This window comes from Phyllosticta citribraziliensis (assembly GCF_038025025.1).
Source record: "Phyllosticta citribraziliensis strain CPC 17464 chromosome Unknown J3D65scaffold_13, whole genome shotgun sequence".
NCBI classification, from domain to species: domain Eukaryota; kingdom Fungi; phylum Ascomycota; class Dothideomycetes; order Botryosphaeriales; family Phyllostictaceae; genus Phyllosticta; species Phyllosticta citribraziliensis.
The window spans coordinates 638,912-663,747 of NW_027117350.1; the positions used below are offsets into that span (position 1 = coordinate 638,912).

Genomic DNA, 24,836 nt, shown 5'->3' on the forward strand with positions numbered 1-24,836 from the left:
TCGTTTTCCGACGCCAATGCGCCTTACGCACGTTGGTATCCAAGTGCCTCCAATGCTTCGAAGCCATGGCTTGGTTGGAGTGCTCGTGAATCATAGGAAATTTCGCTCTGTGTTACGTGATGCCGGATAGCGAGTTGCCGAACGCACAAATACTGGAAGTTGTTAGATCGCAACGAGTATGCGATTCGCGGCAACCCAAGGTGGAAAATCGCTCGTAAACTGGCCAGTAAGATCGCCAGCCTGATCACCAGTGTTGAGCACGGAAGACCGTCAAGGTGCGCGAGCGGCTCTCAAAAAACCATAAATGACCCACCGGACCAAAGCTATGGTAACAGCCTGCTACCAACGAATGCCGAGTACGCTTGCTTCATATCACATCCTTTATGCTGTAATGGCCCTGTACCACCCCGCTCAAGGCTCGGCATTCTTTGCCTCGTCGCTCCCCACGGGAACCAACTTGCCGACGACCAAGTACTTTTCCGAAAAGCGTTCCTCCCAGCCCATCAGCGCCTCCATCTCTTCGTCGCCGAGATCTTCGAGTTTGTCCAGTGGGGCATCCAAGTCTTCCGTAAGCATGCTCCTGTCAAAGCTACCGCATGCTAGACCGCGGCTGGCATCGCGGCCGGCAAAGTTGGCGTAAGGACCGCCGGGACCATAAAAGTTGCGGCCTGGAGTGACGTCAAAGACGCGACCCCGCACCGCCAGGTATACAGGCTTGCCCTCCTCGCCATTGAAGGGGAGAAGTGTCTTTGGCGTAAATGTGCGAAATACTACGGGGGCGGGAGCTTTGGGAAGGGCCGCAGGCGTCTTCGGTCGCAGGCGCAGGTAGACGAGAAAGACGAAGAGCGAGAGGAGGATCATGTTGATGGGCGTCATGACGGACTGGCTGGGTGGTGGGTCAGACGAAGGCTGAGCTAGAGTGCTGGAGCTCGAGCAACTCACGCTTCAGCGGCCGGAGGAGCAGCATGGGAATCTGTTGCCGCGCGGGTATGAGCATGACGCATGTTAGAAGATGGGGCAGGGCTCACCAGAGCTGTCAGCCATGGTGTCGCGGGGCGGGTGGACGAGGAGGAATGGGAGAGCGGGACAGATGGTGAGAAGGAGTGCTGGACAGAAGGTTGAAGTAGTGGTGGATAAATGGGCCGAGTGTGGGGTCCGGTGAGGTGAGCAGTAGGGTCGTGGCCGGAGCATAACCGGGCCCTGGAGCTGCCAGAGCGGAGGAGTCGGGGTTGTGGCGGATCGTCCGTGTGGCACAAGCTGTGGCCATGCACTCCTCCTTCTCTTCTGCAGCTAGCAGCCCAACAACAACTGAACGCCTCGACTTGCATTTGACAAAGCCATCGGCAGTTCGTACATGTCCGTTACGGCGCGATCGGTCATCGAACGCTGCTAGTCTCTTCTGTTCCCGGATTACCGGATAACCACAACGGCCTGCGAGCGTTTGACACGTTTTCCTATCCGAGTGCACTTCAAAACATCCACCATCGACAGTCACCTCCAGGCCTGCCCATGGCTTACTATTACCATGGACGAGCCCTCATCAGCCCGGCCGATGGTTGCGGTCTGCCTGTTGGCTTCAAGAAACAACAATTGTCGACTGTCATTTTTCCCTCCGTCATTCATTTCCGCCATCATCACGCACTCAAGCATGTTTTGCGCTTCCCCTGTTTTGACTGAATATCCAAACTACATTTGTGGTATTGATGCGTCATTCAAATCAAGAGCCTGGGTATCAAAATGGTTGAGCTCCAACTTTGGGATCCTTTGGAACTAATTACCGCTCATTCAGAGACCAGGCTCACAGTGCGGTATATCCACGTCTTAAATGCAACGTGGGGCATATTAAGCTGTTGGGGATGAGCCTTTCCTTGGTTCCGCCAAATGACTCAAGTTGGGACTTGACCGCCTTACTGTGTATAAGACATGAGGTTCTGCTTGACCACCAAGGACTTTAACTGCAGTCAGTCCCGCAACCTCCAGCAGCTCGCAAACTGAGAACTAAAAGCGCACCAAGGTCAGGTTTAAGTGAATTTCAAAGCCATGGACCATAGTTTGAACATTCACTTCAACAAGGAAGAGTGCAACATTTTAGCAGATGATGGCATCTTCCTCCCAGGTTCTCAGCCCGGCAAGCGCAAAATTTCTGGGTCCTTCATCTGGGGTTGTCCGGTCCCATCTTTGCCTCCCGACAATGGAGAGGGATCCAGTCCACCTACCGTCGTCTCCGTCTGCCATCATCAGCCCCCAACTCAACCAGACCTCGAAATTCCGCAAGAGGTCAGAAGTGCCGCCGGGCTCGAATTCATTGGGCTCACACCCGACGCCGCAGCGAGGATATTCAGTCGCTGGGACTCTCGGCCACTTCCAAATCCAGACGATCTGATAGATTATGTCTGTGGTGACACCGCCCAGCTGAACCATCGTCCCTTGGCAGATTCGGACACGGCGGCCATGAATCGGATCGGAATCGCCAAGTGGCTTCAAGACGCAATTCTCGATCCAAACTATCGAGACATCTTCCAAACCAACACTCTAAGGTTCTGGCTCGACAAGTCACTCCGAGCCAATTTCTTATCCCTGGACCGCATGCAAGACCAGCTCAAGGCCTACGTCGAGCAAAGGCGGCAGGGCAGCAGGGCAGCTGCTTCAATTCCTGCTTCTTTGCAAACGACGACAAGCGCAAACAGGGATTTTTCCCATCCGCATGTCAAAGTTGGAGCCGCGGAGCCCTTGCTCGAAGACCACGAAGTCTACTACATGGCAACCGCCGTCGACGAGATGGGTTACTTGACTCCATTCATTACCTCACACAGCTCCTTTGACATGCGGGCCATTTCTACTCATCGTTTAGGAAGAGGAGATTTCAACGGCCGGTCGCTGCAAGAGTGCTGGTATTGGACTCCTGAGCTGGAGACCGCCACCAGGTACAGAGAGTATGCTCGGCAACGGGTGCCTGCCAGCGACCACTGGATTATTAGGATCCAAGTCTCCAAAGACTTCTCTTCGCGACTTAATAAGGAGGAGCTTTTCTTCTCTCCAACTTGGGGAAAATACGTCTGGTATTGCCGAAACAGCAGACATGTAAGTCAACCATGGATTTTCTTTTCAGCTTCGTCCCACATGGAAGCCTCGATTCTCTGGGTCCATTTCTGGCCCTGCTGCGCTCTCTTGAAACCATTCCAGACTAATCGCCGGAGTAGGAAGCCCCCGACGAAATCATCAAGTACTTGAAGCAAAACGAAGGCCGAGTAGACATCATGGTCGGCCACATTTCCACTGGTGTCAGCAAAAAGTGGTTGCTGCGGAAAAGGAACGCCTCGCACGTTCAACGGAGCCATCTGTATCTCTGCGACACGTACCATCGCGATCGGCAATGGTGGGTGAGGATTAATGAGGAGAATGTGATGAAAATTGACGGCAAGAAGGCGACGCAGTGGGTCATTATGCACGAGCATGTCGGGAGACTGCTGGCACGCCAAATTCGTGGAAAGGTGCATATTGACGTTTATTCGAATGGCTGGTGGGCAGTTCGATGAAGTAGTAGGGACTGTAGTTGAAATGGAGGATCAAAGAGGCTGCTCCAAATTTGCCGAATGCGGCTAGATGGTGATGTTTTTGGCGTCGGAGCTTGGCGGGGGTGGAGCACGACGGGAGCAGGATCAGCGTCGACGACGGGACTCGATCAATCGTCGTCATATGAAGAATAGTCGAGGGGTGCAGAGCGGAGCGTGAGCTGAGCACGGCAGAGAGTAGAGTGGTGCCGTGGTCAGTGGGCACCGCGGTCCTGAAACACTGGCCATTTCCGCCGGGCTAGCCTCTGCTGCTCGCGCCGCCGTCGGCTCCATCCTCCTCCTCCAAGTCCAGCATCCTCTGCCCTCGAGCCTTATATCTGGATATTCGCTACCTTAAACATCCGCGACAGGCACCCGTTGGTTCCCAGGTAAGCCACCCTCCTCCACCACCTTGACCTTGATCCATTCGCGCTTCCCGTCACCTTCTTCTGCTTAAGCTCCCGGTTGCACGAGCTACAGCATCGTCGCTCGTGCCGGACCTCTCTCCGCCCCCGGAATGAAGGCACGCCTCCGCCCAAATCCTTGCCCATAAACAAAGACCACCAAGCACTGTTTGTTTCCTCGACCGACGTTGAAAACGGCCTCGTCGTGCATTACTTTTACCGGTACTGCTGCCCAACCGCCGTCCGTCTGTGCAACCAGCCCATCACATCCTCCCTCGCCGACCTGACCCACTTCTCTGCACCAGTAGCAGACGATACCGCTGACATGGTCGCCCTCAGGAAAGCCGCCATGTGGAAAAAGCACTTTCGCGCCCGCGACAAGGAGAACAAGCCCCCACATCATCAAACCTCCCACAAACTGAAACCCCAAGACGTCTTCGACAACATTCAGAGCCTGCGCCCTCCTCCGCTCAAACCCTTCCACAACCGTTCGCACTCCAAGGCTTCGTCGTCAATCTACTCTCAGCCCTCTCCTCGTCATCATCACAAGGACCTCTACTCGGCGCATAACTACGGCGACTATCATGTCCCACCAGTAGACGACCACCCGGCAACAAGAGATCCCAACGGCCTCAACAGCCGCTTCAGCTGGTCCACGCGAGCCACTGAATTTCAGCCCAGCCCACCCCCAAGTCCGCCGCCGGCTATTCCTCCACGATACATGACGGGTCCCCCGAGGTTGCCCTCTGGTCCAGACACGGGCAGTTTTTCCGGCGGAGTCTTTGGCTCGACCTTGCGCCATGCTCCCAGCATCCGGACCGTCGACACCGAGGGCACTCACACCACAATCGCAAGCGCCGTCACCACGCGCAAACCCGTCCCGTCACCCAGAGGTCCCGTTGCCAACGTCAAGCGCCAAGAAAGCTTTCCCTCTCCCCGCGTGAGCCCTGTCCCGAATCCGTACCAGCTCTCGTCATACGGTCCGGTGCGGCGCGAGGTGTCGAGCCCTGTTCCTTCGGGAAGCTCGCGCGCCGGCACTCCAACCACCAACAAGAACCTGCCTCCCACGCCCGCCTTTCGCAACCTCTCCATCGCCACGGGCAGCTCAGAGGAAAGCGTCTCCGGCCCCAAGACCATCGACACGTACCAGGTGCAGATGGACGAGCTATACCGCCGCCGCCACAACATCACCCGCATCATCCAAGACCTCACGCAGTCTCCCGAGCTGACGAACCCGCTCACGACCGACTTTGCCACCAAGCGAGCCAACGAGCGGCGCGTCAAGAAACTCGAGGCAGAGCTGGCAGATGTGATTCGCGAGGAGCACGACATTGGCATGAAGCTGCATCGCATAAGGAAGAGACAGGAGCGGGAAGAGGGCAACGATGGAGGCATGACGGCCTTGTGGGTCAGGCGCGTCACAACACACTGATCCGCCGTCTCAGCAAAAGTTGGTGACGACATGGACTCGTCTTTGAAGGCCGGCCATGATCGTAGGGGAGGAGTAATCTGTAGGATACCCAGTGGTCTGAAGTGGCCTGATTGCGCAATTCCTGGCGAAGCGTGCTGACTGCGTATCTGCTTCTTGGTTTGTTCTTTTCTTTTCATACCCCCTTTTGCGTTGCTTGAGCTGCAGATGTCGTCTTCACTTTGCGGGCGTCATTCCTAGTCATTTTTGCTTGGTCTCTACATTTGCTGCTCTCAACCAGGATCATGGATAATGCGGGGCAAACTCATCTTTACAGCGAAGGACCGATGTAGGATAGCTGGTACTCTACCTAGTGCGTTGAAGCAAAATCGAAAGCAAGAAGTTGAATCCAGGAACTGCTCCAAGGTGACTTGTAGTCGGCGTGTGCATGATACCAGCGAGCCGGTCCGAGACCCTTTGTCTCACAACCTGTGTTTGAAGAATAAAGTCTGCATTTGATTTCGTGGGATATCATTCCGTCCAATAGCAGGCCAACGAAGGAGACGTCTCGCTACTTGAGATGCTCCTTCCTGCCTCATGCATCATGCAAGTGTCTCGCCCTTGCTGTTATCGTTGTGGCCGCGACTTTGGATCGGTCGTGGTTCTCGTGCTCAGTGCCGCTCGTTCGACGTCTATTTCTTGCCAGACTTCTTGATGCCCTGTTGGCCGGCGTTGAGCGGGCCCTTCTTGCCCTTGGCCTTGGCCGCCATTTCCTCGCGGGCCTTCTTGTCTGCAAGAAAAGCTCTGTCAGCACACTTTCTCAACGACGCATGACCGAAGACTGGGACCCGTCAAGTCGGAGATGATGGTACACACCAGCAATCTGCTTTTGCTTGTAGGCAATGTCGGTCTCGTCGTCGTCGTCGGCAACCTTCTTCTTGGGCTTCTTGTTGTGGATGGGGTTGGTGCCGGCTAAATGAAACGCGACCGGGTTAGTGTCTGTCGGGAGCAGTGGCTAGCAAGGTGGAGCAAATGGTACTGACCTCCTTGTCCAGAAGGCATGATTGCGGTAGTCTGTTGGGTTGTGAGGGGTGAGAAGAGTGTGCGACAAAGGCAAGGCAAAAGTAGCGCGGGCGTGTTGCGGTTGATGTTCGAGATCAGCAGGCGGCCCCCTCCAGCCCGTACGGCAAAGGGTCTCTCTCGGTCTCGGTCCCGGCCCGCAGTTTCTTCCCTCCGCCGAGTTCTGCCGCTCCGGCGGTGACGGGGATTCGGCGTCCACGCACGTGCAGCGTCGGCGGGCAACAGCCTTCCTATCTGGGCCATAATCAAAACAAACAGCCATTTCTCCGTCAACCAGGTCAGCCAAACTCAACACCATCACCACCCGCCCGCACCGTCCCGCGTCCGCCTCACCATCCCAAGCCCACCACACCAACTTTTGCGGCCATGTCGCAAGAACCTGGCCTCTTTTCAGTTCGCAGGCCGCGAGAGGTACCGTCACAAACCGCCACGAGCAGCGCCCAACAGCCGCAGCGCAGCACTCTAAATCGTCATACTGATCGCGACAACATGCAGACCCTCGGCGGCCTCGCCAACAACCTGTCCGCCATCCCCATGCCGAGCTCCGCGATGAAGCGCTCCAGCTCCAACTCGAACCTCGCGCAAACCCATGGCCGCAACCTCTCCTCCGGCGGCCGCATGTCCTTGGCACCTAGTCGTCCCGCTCAACCCACATTTCATCGCTCGTCTTCCGGCAACAATCTCGCAGACATGGGTTTCTCCAGCGTCCACCGCAACTCCAACGCAAACGCGTTTGGCAGCGCAAGTGGCCGGAAAAGCTATGCGCCTAGCGCGACCCCGGCTCACAGCATGGGCGCAATGGACCAAGGATCTCAGAGAAGAAGCAGTGTGTGGAGCAGTGCTAGGCCTTCTTCAAGCATGCCCGGCCAGATGGGAGGCCACCAGAGCTTCTTCACGACTGCGCCCCCCTCTGCGACGCTTCCTCAGGACCCGCGCAGGCTCAAGGACGCGGCCACTCGCGCACAAATGGCGCAGGAACTCATGGAGTACCTGACGCAGTACAACTTTGAAATGGAAATGAAGCATTCGCTTTCGCAAAAGTGCATGACTTCACCAACCCAAAAGGACTTCAACTGCATGTTCCAATGGCTCTACCACCGCATCGACCCAAGCTATCGATTCCAAAAGAACATTGACCAGGAGGTCCCGCCGCTGCTCAAGCAAATGAGATACCCTTTCGAGAAGAGCATCATGAAGTCGCAAATTGCAGCTGTAGGTGGAAACAACTGGCCAACGTTCCTCGGCTTGTTGCACTGGATGATGCAACTGGCGCGGATGATGGAGCGCTATGCTGCCGGCGAATACGACATGGCTTGCATGGAAGCCGGCTTCGACGTTACGGGTGACAAGATCATCTTTCAATTCCTCACGGACGCGTACCGCGACTGGCTCCAAGTGGAGGATGACGCCGAAGACGAAGCCGACCGAATCATTCAAAAGCACGTCTCCACCATGGCGTCCAAGTTCGACGACGCCAACGCAGAACACCTGAAGCAAGTCGAAATGATGGAAGCCGAGCACAAGGCCCTGCAGGATCAAATCGAGGAGCTGGGAAAGAACGGACCCCGGATTGCTAGGCTCGACGAGCAAATCAAGATTCTCGAGGAGGACCGCATCAAATTCGAGGACTACAACAAGAAGATGGAGACCAAGGTCGACAAGTGCCAGAACCGCGTCCAAGTTTTGGACGAGGAAATCAAGAAGATCGAGGCGGAGCTTGAGCAGGTGGAGCAAGAAAAGGGCAGTCTCCAGGAGATGGTTGACAGGCAAGGCATCACCATCCAGGACATCGACCGCATGAATGCCGAGCGTGAACGTTTGCAAGGAGGCGTCAGGTCTGCCAGCGAGCGCCTGGACGAGACTAAGAGGAGGATTGCCGACAAGGAGTATGAGGCTACCAGGAAGCTCGATGACCTTGAGCGGACTGTGGAAAAGTACAACACGCTCGGATACTCGATTGGCATCATGCCCGAAACAGCAACACAGGCCAAGGGCCAGAGTTTTGAGCTCACTCTCACCATCAACGAGACTTCCAACAACTTCAGTGGCTCGCAGCTTGGCAGTTCGCAGAGCTCAGCGGATCGCCTCCTGAATGAGAGCGGGAATGGGTACCAATATCCTGACGTTCTCAACATCGACCCTCGACGAGACCTCAAGGCCAAGATCCTCTCTCTCCGCAACGACATTCGTGACCGCATCAACGCCGCGCAAGAGGCCGACTTTGAAAACAACGAGATGCTCGACAAGGTCAAGGAAGCCATTGATGACAAGATGGCCGAAGTGGACGCACTCGAACACCGGGTCCGCACTGCCGAGGAAGAATTTGAAAAGACGCGCGAACTCACCACGGCCGAGAAGATGCGCCGTGACGCCGAGATTGAGCGCTTCGAGAAGGATTTGGCCAAGCTGCGGGACTCGTTGACGACGAGTCTGCAGATTTTGGAGCAGCGAGAGATGAACACCAATATCGAGTGAGTTGTTTCGCGTATGGGTTGTAGAGATAAGGGCTAACGTCTGCGATAGGTACGAGCAATTGACTCTGCGCGCGGCCGAGATTCGCGAGCAGCTGCACACGGAGATTGAGCGCATGCTCAACGACATCATCAAATTCAAGGTACACGTTCAAAAGAGCCTCGAGGACTACGAGCAGTTTGTCGCCGAGGAGGTGGACAGAGAGTGCGAGGAGCAGCAGCTGGGAGAGGACATGGAAGGTGTCGAAGAGGAGCTGTGATTGACTCTCGCTCTGTGACGACCCTTTTATGTCTCTGGGCATTTTCTTGTCAGCGTGAGCGTTCTCGTTTTGCTGGCCTCTTGTTTTCTTGGTGTGTGGGCTGGTGGTCTTTGTTTGATTGTTTGATGGATGGATGGATCCTTGACACGGCTTGTCTCTCACGATCTCTGCTTTGCTGGGGGTTTGGCGTTGTAGGGATGGAATTTTCGGAAGGGATTGGGTGGGTGGACTTGGATTTGACGATACCTCTTTTCGATTTCTCTCATCATGGCATTGAGAGCTTTCATTCTTCCATGCCTTTGTTTAAAACAACTGTCGTTTGCTCGTGACCTGGAGCAGATGGTCTGCTGGTGGCGTTTTCCGTTGTTGCTTCCCCAGACGGCGCGGGCCGGCGACGTCACAAACCCATACAGCGGAACTTGGCCGCCCTCCCTGCTGCCCTGAGCTCCCAGGTCCTGCCCGACAACCTGCCACTCAACATGTAAAACAATTTCACCATACCTCTGTCCACCATGACATCGTCAGGCTCGTCCGAAGAGGAGGACGAATACGAGTACCAAAAAGGCGCTCTCACCATCGCCAAGGTACACCACTCCCACCTCGTCGTTTTCCACCATCCTTTGACCCCATGCTCAACCGCATCAACCACGTCAAAACACAGGGTCCATGTCAAACATAATAGCTGACATGACATTCTACAGGAAAAACTCCTCCAACCCCTTCACATCGCCCTCTCGCCGCCCGCGCGCCGTGCCTACCTCACCACCACTCTTACCCTCATCACATCGACCTTCCTCCTCGTCACCGCGCTCCTCGCCTACACCCTCTTCTACTACGCCTACATACCCACGCGCGGCTTCAGCATACCTGTCCATTTGCAATTCAATCCTTCGCCTGGCGGCCCCTCGTATCAGAACCAGCACGATGAGACCTACAACAATTACAACCAAGGGCAGCTAATGCACCACCCCTTTGGCACGGCGCATTTGCGAGCGGGCCCTGCAGGAGACGGCGGGCATCGGCTGGTCAGCCAGCAGGCATACGACGTCCGCATCGAGCTGCGCATGCCGCGCACGCGGCGGAATCGCGAGGCGGGCAACTTCATGGTCGAGGTGGAGCTGTTTGGCCCGGTGCGCCCGCCGATGGTCGACAGCAAGGCGCAACAACAACAAACGGAAGGCTCGGGGGCCGGAGGGTGGGGTGGCAGAGGAGGCGGCGCCAGGACGAGCGGCGGCGGCTGGGGCACGGCGGTCAGTGCGAGAGGCGCGCCCGCTGTCGAGGGCCGCGATGCGCTGGCGCGCGAGCGTCGGCCGGCTATCTTGACGTACTACAGCCCGCCGGTGGAGCACGTCATCAAGGCGCTGGAGCTGCCCATGTATCTCGTCGGGTGGCGGCGCGAGGCCGAGACGCTCGAGGTGCCGATGATGGAGGCGGTGCGGTTTGAGCGCGGCTGGAGGAATCTGCCCGAGGTGGTGCGGGTCGAGGTGCAGGCTGTGGAGAGAGTGCAGGTGTATGGGTGTGCGGTGGTGTTTGAGGCGCGGTTGCAGGGCTTGCGGTATGTCTCCAGAGTTGGGCGCAGGTGGAAGAGTGAATGCCGTGCTGATACTCTGCGACAGGTACATCATGTACAACTACCGCGTCATCTCCGTCGTCGTCTTCTCCCTCGTCTTCTGGGCCTTTGAGATGATCTTCATGCTCATCGCCTACTTTGCCCTTTCCCACTACTTCTCCTCGACGACAGATCCAACCCCCGAGATCAAAAAGGAGGACGGGCAGGGCGACACGGCGACTGTCAAGAAAGAAGCAGAGGACGACGAATCCGCCACCGCTACCACCGACGCCCCCGACCTCTCCGACACCCCGCGCACTTTTCCCTCGTACGGCCGCCAACCCACCCTGCGCTACACGTCGCCGCGCGTCAAGAGCGAGGACGACGCCGAAGGCACCACCACCACCGCCTCCGCCGGCCCTTCTTCCTCTACCCGTCTCGCCGATATTCCACCTCTCGCGCAAACGGCGCAGGAAGCCGACGACGAAGACGAGGACGAGGACAACGACGTCTTTATTGATCCCTCGGGCCGCTTCATGGAGCGCGATTCCGGACTCGGCACCAGCATGGAGAGTAGTGCTGGTGGTGTGGAGCGCAGAGAGTCGATCCGAAGGCGTCTTTCGGGGCGTTTTAGTGGTAGTGGCTCTGGTGGTGGTGCTGGCGCTGGTGGGGCGTTGTAGTTGGATGGGAGATGGAATGGTTGGCTGGCTGGTCTGGGGAGAAGAGGGCGGGATGATGAACTGCAATAGTTAATGCTTGTAATTGGTTCCGCGTTGACGAAAGAACCAAGCGTCTCGTTGTGTATGTATTTGTAGCATGATACCCAGTCGGCAGTAACAGTAGAGAGGTATAACAGTAGAGAGGTGCAAACAAGCCATTTTCCGTCACTTTAAGTCACTCACTTGCTCTGTTATATGTCCTTACTACTATGCAATTCGACGCGATGAGGAAGCCAACAAACAGGTCAACCAAGACGGTACAGCAAAGTAAAGGATGATAGCTGCCAGTTTTCACCATTCACACAACCACAACACATTTCTACGCCTCGCTCTGCCAAAATTCAACTCTGATGGAACCTCTCGTCTGAACATTCACACGTAGCTACATACAGCTCCAACCACACCACACCGCACCGCACCGCATCCTCTGTCCGAACAATTCCAAAACACGCAATGCCATTCCACACCTCCCGACTGACTCACCTGCCAGTCCAGTCCAGTCCAGTCCCGTCCACCAACAATGTAAGGCGCAAACGATCCAAGAAAGCCAGAATGGTCAGCTTACTTCAACTCAACGAAAGTTTTTGGCGATGACGACGAAAGAGAAAATGAGAAAAGAAACGAGAAGAGAGAAGAGAGAGGGAAAAAAAGGCCAAAGCAGGGTATCACCAAAGCCGCCCGGATTACTCTGTCGAACGTGGAAAACAGGGAGAAAAAGAAGCGAAAAGAACCGGAACATGTGGCTGAGCTATGTATGTGGTTAGCTTGCTGGTGGTCATCTCGTGTCGTAAACTTCGTGTCTGTACGTTTTTCGTGTCTGCCGTGCCGTCGTGGGGCTGCTGCTGCTGCTGCTGCTGGGGCGGATGATGCAGGAATAGAAGAACGAACGGGTTGATGGAAATGTAAGGGGGGTATGGTGAGAGGGGAGAGGGGGGAAAGATCTGAGGAGTACGAGGTGATGTATGCTCCTGGTGTATGCGCGATAGCGGGCATGTACTTGAAGGGTAAGGGCTCCGTGGATTCTTGAGATGATGTCTCCCCTCATGCTGGCATGCCACGCTGCTGCATGATATGAAGCCTTCTTGACGCATCCCCCGATGCGCAGCGCCGTTAAGATGGCTATCCCCGCGGGAGACCGTGGGCTAGATTGACGATGTCGCCGACCTAGAGCAGCAGCCTGCGTGCTCAGTACGCCACCCCACTCGCCCTCGCATACCTCCCTTCAACTTCTGCCGGGTCATTCTCCACGTGCGCCAGCCACATGCCGATGCGTCCGAGGCCGTTTCTCCTGGCAGTGCCGGCGCCGTCGTCGACAAGGCCAGCCATGACGCTGCTACGTCGCTCGCCGCCGGACCCCGTCACGCCGGCCATGCCGCGCGCGTACCCCATGCGGCGCGACGGCGCAGCATCCGTCTCCGAGTCCGTCGCGCGGCGGGTCCGCGTCGTCGTCGTCGTCGTGCGCCGGAGCGTTGCGGGCTCCCGGCGCGACGGGGCTGCAGGCTGGGCAGGGGCGCCAAAGTCGTTCATGTGGTGGTCGGCAGCGTTGCCGACGTTGATGACCTCGACCGAGACTTCGGTGGGAGGAGCACGGGGAGCAGGCGGGGCTACGCGGCCGCCGTGGGCACGTCGCGGCGCGATGATGTCGTCGGCTGCGTCGAGAATGATTTGCGTCTGGAGGCGGCGCGCCAGCATCTCGTCGGCGCGCTCGCGCTCACGCTCTCGCATGCTACGTAGCCGTCGGATAGGAGAGCGCTCCGCGTCGTAAATGGGATGGTGTCGCCGTGGCGCAGGGACCTGGTAGTCTTCCGGAGAGAGCCGTTCCCCTGTTGCCGCTCGTACAGCGCGGTCTCTTCCACGGCCAGGCTCGTCGTGCTCGATGACGACGTACGGCTCCGGTATTCGCATATCGTGGAGGCGGTCATCGTCTTCCAGACTGGTGTAGTTGAACCAGGGACATTCGCACGTTTTCCACTTGGCCCCACAGAGCATGCAGAATTGCGCTTTACAGCGGCAGGTCATATGGTTACATCCTTCTTTTAATTCCACCATGGCTTTGCAGTTGTAGCAGCGCTGCCACCCCGCTTCCTTGGCTAGTTCCGTGAAGCGTTGCGTCTCTTCGTCTCGGGGACACTGGCGACGCGTGTGCCACTTGCCGTTGCAGAGTACGCACACTTTTGTGCGACAACGCGGACACTTGGCGCACTTGCGACCAGCAACAGAGTCCATTCGAATATGGGAGGGTTTGATCCATTCGCCACAGCCACGCGACGGGCAATAGAGGCGATTCTTGGTCGTAAACTCTTGGTACTTTTTGTTCCATAATATCTTGAACTTGGTGTCGAACAACCGATCCACATATTTGAGTGGAATGTGGTCTGATGTGCAGCAACGGGGCGGCATGTGTTGCGGGTCTTTGACTGATAGATCAAACTGTCTCTTCAAGCACGAGTGGCACATTCGATGGCCGCAGGTGAGCTTGGGACATCGTGACGTCCGGACCTCGTCCATGCAAATGACACAATCGTGCTTCTTTTCGGGACTGGGCTGGGCTGGCGGGACATGGCGAAAGAGGCCGAACAGGCCGCTGTTCCTCCGCTGGTTGGCGGGGGATTCCGAGGATGCGGCGTCGTGGGCGACGGTTGGGACTTTGGTGGTGCTACTTCTGCGGACTGTGCCTTTGGCCATGACAGGACGCTGGGGATTGCGAGACGAGACGGTTCTGGATCACAAGTCAGCCAGGCAATTCGCTTCATGTTGGGGAAAGCATGCGGTCCATTACATACCGTCTAGGAGGGTCGGCCCGTGGAGGTGGGGAAGGCTCCCGCTCTACCTCGACAATGTCGACCTGGTCCAGGCCGTCGTCGACATTGTGTCGTCTGTTGCGCAGGGAGCTCCGGCTGGAGCCCTGGTTGCCGCTGGCTGGAGTGCTGTAGACATAGACGGCGCTGTCCTTTTCCTCGCGCTCTTTCTTGCTGGGCCGCTTGTCCTTGTCGTCGTCGCGCCGTCTCCGGGTGTAGGCGTACTGGCGCGTCGATCGGCCTTTTTTGTCTGGCATTTCGGCGGCGGCGGGCTGCTCTCGTCTCCGCTCCGAGGGCGTTGCGCCGTAGTATTCGGCCCTCGCTCGACGCAGCTGGTCAAGGTCCGGGGCATCGACAATTGGACTCTGGTCACGGCGGCGTCTTTTGTGGTCGTAAGAGTGGCGCTCGCGTTTGGATTTGCGGCGGCGATGGGGTCGGTGGTCGAGGTCGAGGTCGTCGTAGTAGCTTGGAGGATGCGGATGCTCCTTGCGGCCAAAGAGAGAGGCCACGCCAAACAGGCCACCGGCAGAGGGTCGACGGCCGTGACGGTGATGGGCCATGGATGCGTGGTGCTAGCCAGTTGGAGAACAGGAACAGGGCGGTGAGCAGGCGAGCTGCAGATGCAGACCCGGTGCCAGGACTATGACAGCAATGGCGTGCAGCAGCATCGGGTCGGGCATATAGCAATCGGCAATCCGTCGTTCTTTGTCGGTGGTTTGGGCAACGGCCTCCCAACAGTCTTTTGCTGGGAGAAAATTCTTTAGTTGATGCACCATGAATGAAACTGGACGTGACATTTCCCTAGACTACTGTAGACCATCCCGCCCACCTCATCCCAGCTTACGGCACTCCTCCCGGTTCGCCGAGCGCGTGTAGCGCCATGTCAGCTGAACTCTGCCTCTACTTACCTCAGCGGCTTGCTTCCCGTCGGGCATCCATCGAGAGCAGGGCTGGGATTCCCTACCACCGACGAGTACGGTAGAATGCAAGTTCCTCCTCCAGGCCCGTTTCGCTGGGTCCACAACGCTAACAAAGACTAGTCGATCCCTTGCTCCAGTTTATAGGCAGTCCATCTCGTCTGCACCGGCCACCTTGACTTTTACGTACCGTCATGTACAAGGCCAGAGGCATGGCTGCCCCGATTCCTGTACAGTGACGTCGAGATACTTAGCATCCCACGCGCAAAAATGCAACTCTCGTTCTTGATTCTCCAATTCCATGCTTGATGTGTTGGCAACCGCTTACCTCGTGCTTTCAGTCTGCAAAAGGATTCTGCCGGCCCGGGATGCACTCTCCGGTCCGTCCACCGCTCCTCGGCCCCATAGATGCCCAAATGGATCTGATCTCCAGCCTTGCGGACGGCAAAAAGAAGTGGTTTCTCCCCTCCCAGAATCGAACTAGGGACCTTTCGATGGCATTGAATTCCATTACAGTCGAACGTGATAAACCAACTACACCAAGAGGAGGAACAGCAGTTGTACTGCTGTCTTGGTTGAAGAAGCGCCCCGCTGTTGCAATAAATATACCTAACACTTTTGACGATCTCGCCTCTGCGATTGTGCTGACACTCATGTGGGTACAAAATCCGTTGAAGAACAACCATGGAACCGATCATGGACTGTGGCGAATGACGGAACCGAGCGTGGTGCGAGTCGGAGGGATTTTGCTGGTGCTGCTGGGCACAACAACGTAGCCTCTGGGCGGACAGGGGCCAAAAGGCGAATAACTGCTAAACGGTGCAGTAAACAAATCTGCTCCTACATTCGGCTGGAAATGGTATTATGCGTTGAAGAGCATTCATAGACAGTGGGGATGCATCTCATGCGTGTCCAGGCGCCGTTTAAAGCAAGTCGGGACGGCCACAACTAATGCAGCCCTTCTTCATCCTGCAGTCGCAAAACCGTCTCCTTTCATCGCGGCCACTGGATTCAGTCTGCCCTGCCAGCAATAGCACCAGCAGAACATGCATAGAGACGCTATCGACATTTGATTCTGCAATCCACATTCGACAACCGTGCCCCCCCAATACAACTCTTCCTCGGCAACAGCATGTCTACTCCATACTTTGTCTCCCGTCCTCATTCCCAACACAGCCAAAAATAACCCCCAAGTCATGGGCGTGAAACGCCCAACAGACGCGCCGCGCCGCGCCGAGCCGTCGAGCTAGTGGGTCATCTGAATGGCATCGGCGAATGCCTTTACACCTGACCTCGATCTCGTGAACTTGACTTTGCTTTTTACCCGTACCGACGCGGTTTGCAAAGCTCAGCCAGAAGAATTATCCTAGCGTATCGACAGCAATGCTCAAACGCAAAACACAGTGTTAGGGCTTTTGAGTTCTCTCCGAGTCTATGCAGTCGCGACAGCGCACAACGTCGACGAGGAAGAGATTACTACTCGCCATTGGTGCCCCCTTCACACAACGAGCAGGCCCACGGAATAAGAGCGCAATAATATGGCTCTGTATTTGACCGGAAATCCAGGGGTAGAGCCAAGCAGCTTACGCAGTCGTATTCTGGAGCCAAGTGTCGGACATGTCCTATCTCGGGCTCCACCATGTCGGATAACCTCGCCTCAGGCCGGTGGCCTCAAATATCATATCTGATCATCTGGAAGACAACAACAACGACAACGTCCATCGTCTTTTGCTCGAGAGTGCGCTTTGCTGAAAGAACCTCCGGTGGTCTGGTTCTGACACAAAAAATCAAAAGAAAAGGAAAAAGAATAAGAAAAAGAAAAAGACTTGTTCTCCAAAAATCGGCTAGGCTTCCTTTGGAGGAAACGGGGGCTATACCTTTGGAGGCATCACTTCCACCTCATTCAGGCGACGGCGTAGTTCTTCCGTCTGACTTTTCTTCGAGAGCGGGGTTTCTAGCTCTCTGGAGTCTCTTGCTTCAACTCGAGCATCAAGGCCTTCCTTTCTCCGCATCGCTCCATCAAGACTGCCATCAAAATGGGTTCTCTACCACCATCAACAACAACATCCAAGGTCCTCTTCATCACGGCTGGGCCGCCGACTGCCTCCGCAGAAACGGCCACCCCCACCGTCATCGAAAATTGGAACACCAAAATGGAATCCTACCTTCAGATGCCCATCACGCACCTGCGGGAGAGCAGCAACAACACCACAGTAACCATGGCCTCACTGCTCTCTCCGACCGTCACGCCAGCCTACCTGGCCGCGCAAACGCACATCATCTTCCTCGGCGTCGACTCGTACCACGCGTACCTGCAGCCCTTCATCCGGCTGCTGACGGCGCTGCTGCCCGCCGCCCAGCGCCTCAACCCCTCGCTGCGCGTCCACAACCCGCCCGCCCTCGTCGCCTGGGACGCAAACAAGACGTACCTGACGACGCTGGCAGCTGCCGGCTTCGCTGTCCCGCGCACCACGTTTGTCGAGCCCGGCACGGGGATGGAAGCGCTGGCCCAGCACGTTGCCGCGCAGCACCCCCACGCCGCAAAGCTGGTCCTCAAGCCCTCGATTGCCGCCAGCGGCGTCGGCACGCACCTGATTGCGGCGCCGCGCGCGCTCAGCGAGGCCGACGGTGCGGCGCTGCAGGCCATCGGGGCGGCTGCCGCAACCAAAGCGGCCGTGGTGGCGGACGAGGCGGGAAAAGAGAGCGGCACGCGCGCCATGGTCATGGTGCAAGAGTTCCTACCGGCAATCCAGCCGACGGCGGGAGAGACGGACGAGCGGTGGGGCGAGTGGAGCTTCGTCGTGATCGCGGGCACGGTGGCGCAGGTCGCGCGCAAGCGGCCGGTGGGCGGCGAGTGGAGGGTCAACTCGGCGTATGGCGGCAGGTCTGAGGTCATGGCCGCGACGGACTCGCGCGTGCCTGCGGCCGGCAGGGCTGTCGCTGAGGAGCTGTGGCGCTGGTTGGTTCAGCATGAGAAGAGCTTGAAGAGGGGTGGGCCCGCTGAGGGACGCACTGAGCTGCTGTATGCTCGCGTTGATGGCGTGCTGGGTCTGGATGGCCAGTTTGTTATCATGGAGGCGGAGCTGATTGAGCCGTGGCTCTGGTTGTTTGAAGAAGGGCCAGGCAGGGCGGGTCTTGATGCCTTTGTGCGAGCAATCCTTGAACCCGAGAAGGAAGCTTAAGAGTGTAGTGAAGCGCTTGGGAAACGTACGAGGGGCTCCAGTTCTGGACATGGCATACTTTATTAGCAGAGGATTGACAAGGGGAACGTATTCAAATCATTTCTACACACGTATAATCGTAACTCCAGAAGAACAAAGTATCTACGCCTTGGCGACACACTTGCAAGCACCAACGACAATCTTCGCAATAACCTTCAACAGCATCCCCAGCACAAAAACGACAATCTTGAAAGCCGACTCGACGACCCACAGAATCAGCTCGGCCACGAACGGCAACTCGTCCCTCTTCTTCCCGCTCACCTCCTGTCCGGCAGTGCCGGCCTCCAAGTCGCCGCCCTGCTTCCGACTGCCCTTCGCCGCCGCCTTGCTCCTCTCGCCAAACCACCCTTTGACCTTGACTTTGCCCCTTTCCCTGGCTGCCGTCGTAGGCGGGCCTTCGAAGACGAAATTGCCTTCTGCGTCGACCCACGGCAGCTGTCCTCCACCGACCCCTTGCGTCTCTTTCGAGCTGCTTGCCTCGCTGTTTGTGCGCGAAAGAGTGGCGAATTGGCCTTCCCGTTTGCTTTCCGCCACGGCCACGGCCAGCACGGCTGATACTGCAGTGTCGATGATGTACTTGTGGGCGTCTGCGCCCTTGCTCGAAGAAACCGCCGTCAGTGCAGCGGCATCGATCGTCAGCGCATGAGTCGTCAGGTCAAGTCGGACAAAGATTTCATCTGGAGCAGGAGAATGAGGTTGCTGGGACTGGTCATTGGCGCGAGACTTTTGCGAAGGCGAAGATACTTCAGGGGCAGCCTCGTACAAGCTGCTGCGAGGCGTTGCAAACGGGTTGAGGAGGCTGATGGTGGTGTGTATGGGCGGGAGCGGTCGATAGTAGTGAGGGCTGCCGGATCTGCTGCCTTCCATCGGCCCTTCGCCTTCCCATAGGCTCTGGAGCGCTTTCTTGACATCTCCTTGGACGACCACAGGCAGAGCGCCGACCTGCGGATGCCTGAGCTCGTAGGTTGCTGATTTGTTCGTCTCGTATGGTTCCATCAGCTTCTCCGAAATCGGACAGAAGAAGAGCTGGCAGCCATATTTCGACTCGGATTCCGCGACTGCAGTGGCAGCCAATTGTGCAGCTGCAGGAGATGATGCGGTGGGGTCGACGAGTGCGATGCTGGATGCTTCGGGGCTGTTTGCAGCCGCTTCCAGAGCAGACAGGGCTGCAAGCTTCGAGTGAATGTTGGTAACATGCACCGCTGACGTGTCTTGTATGTCGATTTCAGAAGACGTCCGATGAGGTGGAGGCGTATTCAAGTCCAAATGGGCGACGGGAAGTGCTGGTTTTTCGGATTTTGTTGGGTGATGTCGACTTATGAGGACCTCGTGCTTCGAACGTGGCTGCGGCTCTCCCGTTGAATTGGGTGATTGCTGAAGCATATACAAAGGCTTGACGGGTGAGGTACCAAAGACCAAATCTCGTGATCCCAGTGCCTTATCCGAATCTTTGTCTGCTGAGCTACCACCGTGAAGCTGAAGGCTGAAGGTTCTCTTTGCTTCTGGGTCCAGTTTGTTGTTTGCTGCAGTCCATATGTGGATCAGTTCGAAGATGGGGGTGTAATAGGGAGCTTCCGGAGATTCGCTGCGAGTCCATTTGCCATGCGGAATGTAAAATTCCGGAGAGTATGGCGATTTGCTAATCTTCTCCTTGGGAATGTGAGTCGGCGATGCCTGGGTCGGTTTGTATGCTTGCTGAGACAGTCGGATATTGGGGTTGTACCGAGGAAAGATTGATCTCATGACCGGAGGACTGCTGTTGTTGATGGTCCCGATCAGTGTAGCGCTTTCTGAGAGAGCCGGCGAGCCAGTTGTCCTCGGATCCACCTTGGAGGACAACGAAGAAGCGCTCTTGGGAGAGAAAGTGCGTGAGGATTGTGTCGCATTGGATTGCGACCGTTTGCGAGAGCTTGGAGCATTCGTGTCGGCACTTGAGGCGCACGACGTCTCGATCCTTGGCCTTTGTCGACTGCCATCAGATGCAGCTGCTGCCTGGTACGTTTTGGTATCCGTAGTGTGAGCCTGTCCGGGCAGTTGTATTTGAGCTGTTGGCTCAGGGTTGATTTTGATGATGAGCTCGTGAAGCTCACCAGGAGCCTTTGCACGCTCTGCCAATTCGACGGCTGGCTCTGGACTGGCCGGGCTCTGCGCAACAAAAGACGCAGCCTGTTTTCTTGGTTTCCTCGGCGGAGCTGGAAACAGCTGGAACGACATGACGAACGCTGTGAGAACGAACACAGAAGGGAGCGTCAAGTGATTACAATAGGTATTGAAGAATGGCGTTTTCTCACAAGATCCAGCTTGCGATGAGTGACGATAGAAGTAGAGTTCGCAATTGCAATATCAAAAACACGGCATGGCAGTCGACAAAGAAGGCGAGATAGCGAACTTAGCTTTATGGAGGGAGACCGCTCAGCGGCCCTCAGGCAATGGCGCCTGTGAAGGTCGTGTTCCTGCAGTTGAATGCAAGATGGACCAATGACCAATTTTCAGTGATGGATGCTGGTTGGCTGCTGACGTTGTCCCTAAGCGCCGGCTTTGCCCATGCACAATTCGCAACGCGGGACTCGCCAGAAGAAGATGTGATTCAGCCGGGAGAAGGCTCAGTTTCTGCTATTGGTTACCATGAGATGTGGAGACCAGACGGCCTCGTTCACCGCGTGATAGCTGTCCAGGCTCATGGGTGCCGGCATCGCACTCATTCAGGCTCTTGGCCGGCTTGGTGGTTGTTAGTCGCGCAGATGCTGACGAGGCAACAGTCTCTGATAGCAAGTCCAATTTTAGACCGACTTATCGTCAAATCCCTAAGGTGGATGTATCTACGGCTGCGGGACCAACACGAACATGAGCATGCGTTTGTCTCCAAGGCAAGCCGATTTCGCGATTCCATAGCCTGAGGACAGCATCAACCGAATCCAAAAAGTGATGGATTTATGACCACTTCATCTCTTCTTGTCGGTAGACACGCGTCTCTGAATCGTAGGAAGGGCAGTATCCAAGACTTCGCGTAAGCCAACGGCAGGGAACGTGAGGCCAAACGGTTTGGAGTACGGATGGTCATACTGGGAGGATCAGACAAAGAAAGAGACCAAAGATGAGGCGACTTCAAGGTAGGTAGTCTCAATTGGCTAGATGACGATGCGAGGCGATGGGCGTTGATTGGATTCGGAAGAAGGTGGCTCGGTGGGAGGTGTAAGATGGACCGGGCATGCGGGCTACGACTACGACCTCAAACCAAAAATAGGCAGGGCTTATCGATAGGCCCGCACACACGAAAAAGTTGGCCCATGACGCACGCGGAGACTGCACCACACCCACTCATCACCAAAGACATCATGGCCACAGAACTCGAAGAGGTGAGTCTCACATACGTCTGATCGCAAAGCCAAAGCTAATCATGCCCAGCTCGTGGAGTTTCTCCACCACGGAAACTCCCAGATCCGTCAGATTGGTATACCCACCTCCCAACGCAATGCGCCGGCTCCTCTACAGCTCCATCCTGACTCGATCGAACACCAGCGGCCGAGAACCTGGTTGGATACACGACCGCCCAGCCGTCTCTCTTCAAGCGAAACCAATTGGAGCCCATAAAAGATCTGAAGCTGCTCATAAAAGACTACACGGTATGGAAGTCGCTGTGGGGACAGTTGTCGGCGCACGCTGAGAAATCCGACAGGACATAGCCAAAAATGCCATCCTCATGCTCATCAACTTGACCGATGACGAAGAGGTCCGCGAGAATCTGGCAAAAGACGATGCCTTCCTCGAGGCACTGCTGCTGCGCATAACCGTATGTCGGTTCACCATGATCTTTACAGTCGACCCTCCATCTGACGCACACTCCAGAGCTCGAAAGAGCCCCATGCAAACGAGCTTGCCATGCTGCTGGCCAACCTTGGAAAGTCGGACTCGATAACGCGGATATTGACGTTGGAGCGAGCCGTCCCCAAGGAGCTCTCCACGTCCAAGGTGGCCATGGACCAACTCATGGATTGCTTCGTCAAGGGTGCCGAGGGCCGCTACAACAAGCACGCCGACTACGACTACCTCTCCTATCTTTTTGCCGACATTGCCAAGGTACGAGCTCCACCGCGATCCAAGAGTACACGTCAAGTCTAACACCGCCGGCAGCACGCCGAAGGCCGCAAATACCTCACGACGCCGCAGCCGTACGACGCGGAGATCATCCCCATCACAAAGCTCATCGTCTTCACCGAGCACAAGTCGGCCATCCGGCGGCGCGGCGTGGCGTCCACAATCAAAAACACGTGCTTCGACGTCGAGGCGCACCCGGCGCTCATGGACACAGACAAGGTCAACCTTATGCCGTATATCCTGCTGCCACTCATGGGGAGCGAAGAATACAACGACGAAGACATGGACGGCATGCTCGACGAGGTGCAGCTGCTGCCGCCGGACAAGGCGCGCGACTCGCAGCCCGACATCATGAGCATCCACCTCGACACGTTGCTGCTGCTGACGACCACCAAGGCGGGCCGCGACGAGATGCGCAAGATCAAGGTGTATCCCATTGTCCGCGAGTGCCACTTGCACGTCGAGGATGAAGAGGTCCGCGAGCGCTGTGATCGCATTGTGCAGATGCTGATGCGCAAGGAGGAGGGTGAGGAAGAGGACATTCCCGAGGGAGCACCAAAGTCGAGGGTCCAAGAGATAGAGGAGGACGAGGAAGAGCAGGTTACGTCGATTTTGTAGAGGCTCGCCGCAGCAAAGACGCAGCCGTCAAAACTTCCCCCATGCTCGATGACGGTTTTGGTACCCGAGTCCTCGGGGACCAAAGGATTTCACATGAGAACGGGAAAGACTTGGATTTTGGAGAAAGCACTTGTGGTTTCCACAGCTCAATACAGAATATTCCGACAAGAAAAATCATACAAGCCCGAGCCTCTTGGAATACTCGGCCATTTCAAAGCTCCAACGTATGCTGCCCGACTCGTTGCAACCTGAACTTCTAATACCACGTGCATCGGCGTTGTGCGATATTATCTTCATGACGTCATCGGAAGTAAGCGCCAGCCAATTGCGGTCTCCAGGAGAGGCGCAATTGCCCACCCGATGCCACGTCTCAAACTGTACGCAGTGGACCCCGTCTGGCAGGTATCCCAGTGTGATTTGATAGTCCATATAGCAGAAATCGCAGCTATCCAGGTTCAACACGCGACTACCCAGCTGCCTTGGCCAGATCCTGGGGCTGCAGACCTGCTCCTTGATGCGCCGGCACAAATGCTTTACGATTCCGAATTCCGTCGTGCGATGCTTGCAGAGTCGGATGGGTTTCTTGGTCTCCAGCGTGGCGATGATGTCGGGAAAGTGGCCAGATAATGTGTACTCGCCCTTGAGATAGAGCTGACCTTGGACTACTTTTGCCTTCCACATTTGCCTCATCCTGAATTGATCCGGCCGCTCCAGACCAGGGGGTGGAGGCGATTCGTATGGCATACTCAAGGCGTCAAGCGGAATTCCATGCTCCTTCCCCCATCTGTGTCGATTCATGAGGAGTTGGACGTGGCAGAATTTCAACCAGCGGGTACCGAGCAGAACCATTCCTTGTTTCCTTCCGCACTCCAAATGAGGCTCGTCGACATAGTGGTTTTTGGGAAACTTGCTGTCCATGCTGCGGCTGAAATGGTGAAAACGGTAGCAGTTGTGGCAGAGCAGTCCGTCTGGGTAGTTTTCTTCTCTGGCCGAAACCCAGGCCTTTTGGTCCGCTGCCGTCCAAGGTACAGGTTTGATTCTGTTCCAAAGGTTCGAGCACGTCATGCGCAAACGCCTGGAGTCTGCGGGCGAGAGCTCGTCGTTGATAATCTGGAGAAGCTCTGTGGGAAGTGAACGGATCTGAGTTTGAGGGTCCATGGAAAGAGATTGGGAAAACATGCTTGCGAGAGATCTAAAAGGCTTCACGTTTAGCCCGACCAGTCTTTAAACAGCAAGTGACAACAATGGAGTCAGACGCTGCCGGCGTGCCGTGGTCGTTGCTCAAGAGCGGCGCGGGCACAACAAAGGGTCTTTGTTCCATCTCTTCAAACTCGTGGTTGAATTCAGCCTCTAGCATCTGCCGACTGCCGTATGCGTTCAATATTTTCAACCGGCGAGCCTTGAGTGTGATAGGTTCTGAAGATGCTTCATGTCAGCATGAAATGTCAATCACGGTCATTTGGTGGAGTGTGCGTGAGGAACGTGTGCAAGATGCTGGTGCGAGAAGCTTCATTCTCACAAGACCAAGAAACGAGCAAGGTTGCAACGGTGATGCTGGCTATAATTGTCAATGATAGAGAATTCATAAAATGCTGAAAGCGAGTGTCATAATCTGGAAACCATGATAGGAGCTGGTTGGGAGTGAGCAAGGCGCTTGAAGCCGAGTGAGGTGGTGAAGAAGGCTGCGCTTGGGCCATCTTGACCTCATGCTAGCGGCGCGCGCCTTCCCAGCGGCAATCAGGTCC

The 24,836-nt window shown here is 56.3% G+C and overlaps 11 protein-coding genes and 1 non-coding gene across 12 annotated transcripts; 6 read left to right on the top strand and 6 right to left on the bottom strand.

Moving 5' to 3' along the window:
* Positions 1-411: 411 nt before the first annotated feature.
* On the bottom strand, positions 412-1,044 carry J3D65DRAFT_607017 (cytochrome b5-like heme/steroid binding domain-containing protein; the record flags this gene model as incomplete). The annotated part of the gene is made up of 3 exons (XM_066798476.1): positions 412-886; positions 943-973; positions 1,029-1,044. 3 exons carry the CDS (start codon positions 1,042-1,044, stop codon positions 412-414), a joined length of 522 nt encoding a protein of 173 aa, XP_066650846.1.
* Positions 1,045-1,907: 863 nt separating this feature from the next.
* J3D65DRAFT_136743 (uncharacterized protein) lies at positions 1,908-3,862 on the top strand. Its single transcript, XM_066793944.1, has 2 exons — positions 1,908-3,081; positions 3,201-3,862. Exons 1-2 carry the CDS (start codon positions 2,041-2,043, stop codon positions 3,534-3,536), a joined length of 1,377 nt encoding a protein of 458 aa, XP_066650847.1. The 5' UTR covers positions 1,908-2,040; the 3' UTR covers positions 3,537-3,862.
* Positions 3,811-5,674, top strand: J3D65DRAFT_136916 (uncharacterized protein). Its single transcript, XM_066793947.1, has 2 exons — positions 3,811-4,074; positions 4,295-5,674. Exon 2 carries the CDS (start codon positions 4,305-4,307, stop codon positions 5,385-5,387), a length of 1,083 nt encoding a protein of 360 aa, XP_066650848.1. The 5' UTR covers positions 3,811-4,074; positions 4,295-4,304; the 3' UTR covers positions 5,388-5,674.
* Positions 5,675-6,055: 381 nt separating this feature from the next.
* J3D65DRAFT_671709 (uncharacterized protein) lies at positions 6,056-6,425 on the bottom strand (the record flags this gene model as incomplete). Its single annotated transcript, XM_066803414.1, has 3 exons — positions 6,056-6,153; positions 6,240-6,335; positions 6,407-6,425. 3 exons carry the CDS (start codon positions 6,423-6,425, stop codon positions 6,056-6,058), a joined length of 213 nt encoding a protein of 70 aa, XP_066650849.1.
* Positions 6,426-6,710: 285 nt separating this feature from the next.
* Positions 6,711-9,060, top strand: J3D65DRAFT_136988 (HEC/Ndc80p family protein-like protein). The gene has a single exon (XM_066793951.1). The coding sequence runs from the start codon at positions 6,810-6,812 to the stop codon at positions 8,916-8,918; it is 2,109 nt and encodes a 702-aa protein (XP_066650850.1). The 5' UTR covers positions 6,711-6,809; the 3' UTR covers positions 8,919-9,060.
* A 509-nt stretch (positions 9,061-9,569) lies between these two features.
* Positions 9,570-11,703, top strand: J3D65DRAFT_136941 (putative adipose-regulatory protein-domain-containing protein). The gene is made up of 3 exons (XM_066793948.1): positions 9,570-9,758; positions 9,876-10,729; positions 10,791-11,703. The coding sequence occupies exons 1-3, from the start codon at positions 9,687-9,689 to the stop codon at positions 11,401-11,403; spliced, it is 1,539 nt and encodes a 512-aa protein (XP_066650851.1). The 5' UTR covers positions 9,570-9,686; the 3' UTR covers positions 11,404-11,703.
* Positions 11,704-12,404: 701 nt separating this feature from the next.
* J3D65DRAFT_136946 (uncharacterized protein) lies at positions 12,405-15,039 on the bottom strand. Its single transcript, XM_066793949.1, has 2 exons — positions 14,226-15,039; positions 12,405-14,161 (listed from the first exon to the last, which is right to left on the bottom strand). The coding sequence occupies exons 1-2, from the start codon at positions 14,798-14,800 to the stop codon at positions 12,628-12,630; spliced, it is 2,109 nt and encodes a 702-aa protein (XP_066650852.1). The 5' UTR covers positions 14,801-15,039; the 3' UTR covers positions 12,405-12,627.
* Positions 15,040-15,617: 578 nt separating this feature from the next.
* On the bottom strand, positions 15,618-15,706 carry J3D65DRAFT_t147. Its single transcript has one exon. It is a non-coding gene; the product is annotated as a tRNA-Tyr (tRNA).
* A 1,487-nt stretch (positions 15,707-17,193) lies between these two features.
* J3D65DRAFT_671713 (uncharacterized protein) lies at positions 17,194-18,339 on the top strand (the record flags this gene model as incomplete). The annotated part of the gene is made up of 1 exon (XM_066803415.1): positions 17,194-18,339. The coding sequence occupies one exon, from the start codon at positions 17,194-17,196 to the stop codon at positions 18,337-18,339; it is 1,146 nt and encodes a 381-aa protein (XP_066650853.1).
* On the bottom strand, positions 18,264-20,699 carry J3D65DRAFT_136992 (uncharacterized protein). Its single transcript, XM_066793952.1, has one exon. The coding sequence runs from the start codon at positions 20,590-20,592 to the stop codon at positions 18,481-18,483; it is 2,112 nt and encodes a 703-aa protein (XP_066650854.1). The 5' UTR covers positions 20,593-20,699; the 3' UTR covers positions 18,264-18,480.
* A 960-nt stretch (positions 20,700-21,659) lies between these two features.
* J3D65DRAFT_639543 (uncharacterized protein) lies at positions 21,660-23,559 on the top strand. Its single transcript, XM_066801717.1, has 6 exons — positions 21,660-21,734; positions 21,784-21,829; positions 21,898-22,001; positions 22,055-22,168; positions 22,225-22,455; positions 22,510-23,559. Exons 1-6 carry the CDS (start codon positions 21,666-21,668, stop codon positions 23,089-23,091), a joined length of 1,146 nt encoding a protein of 381 aa, XP_066650855.1. The 5' UTR covers positions 21,660-21,665; the 3' UTR covers positions 23,092-23,559.
* On the bottom strand, positions 23,134-24,749 carry J3D65DRAFT_639548 (uncharacterized protein). Its single transcript, XM_066801718.1, has one exon. It carries the CDS (start codon positions 24,268-24,270, stop codon positions 23,266-23,268), a length of 1,005 nt encoding a protein of 334 aa, XP_066650856.1. The 5' UTR covers positions 24,271-24,749; the 3' UTR covers positions 23,134-23,265.
* Positions 24,750-24,836: the final 87 nt, after the last annotated feature.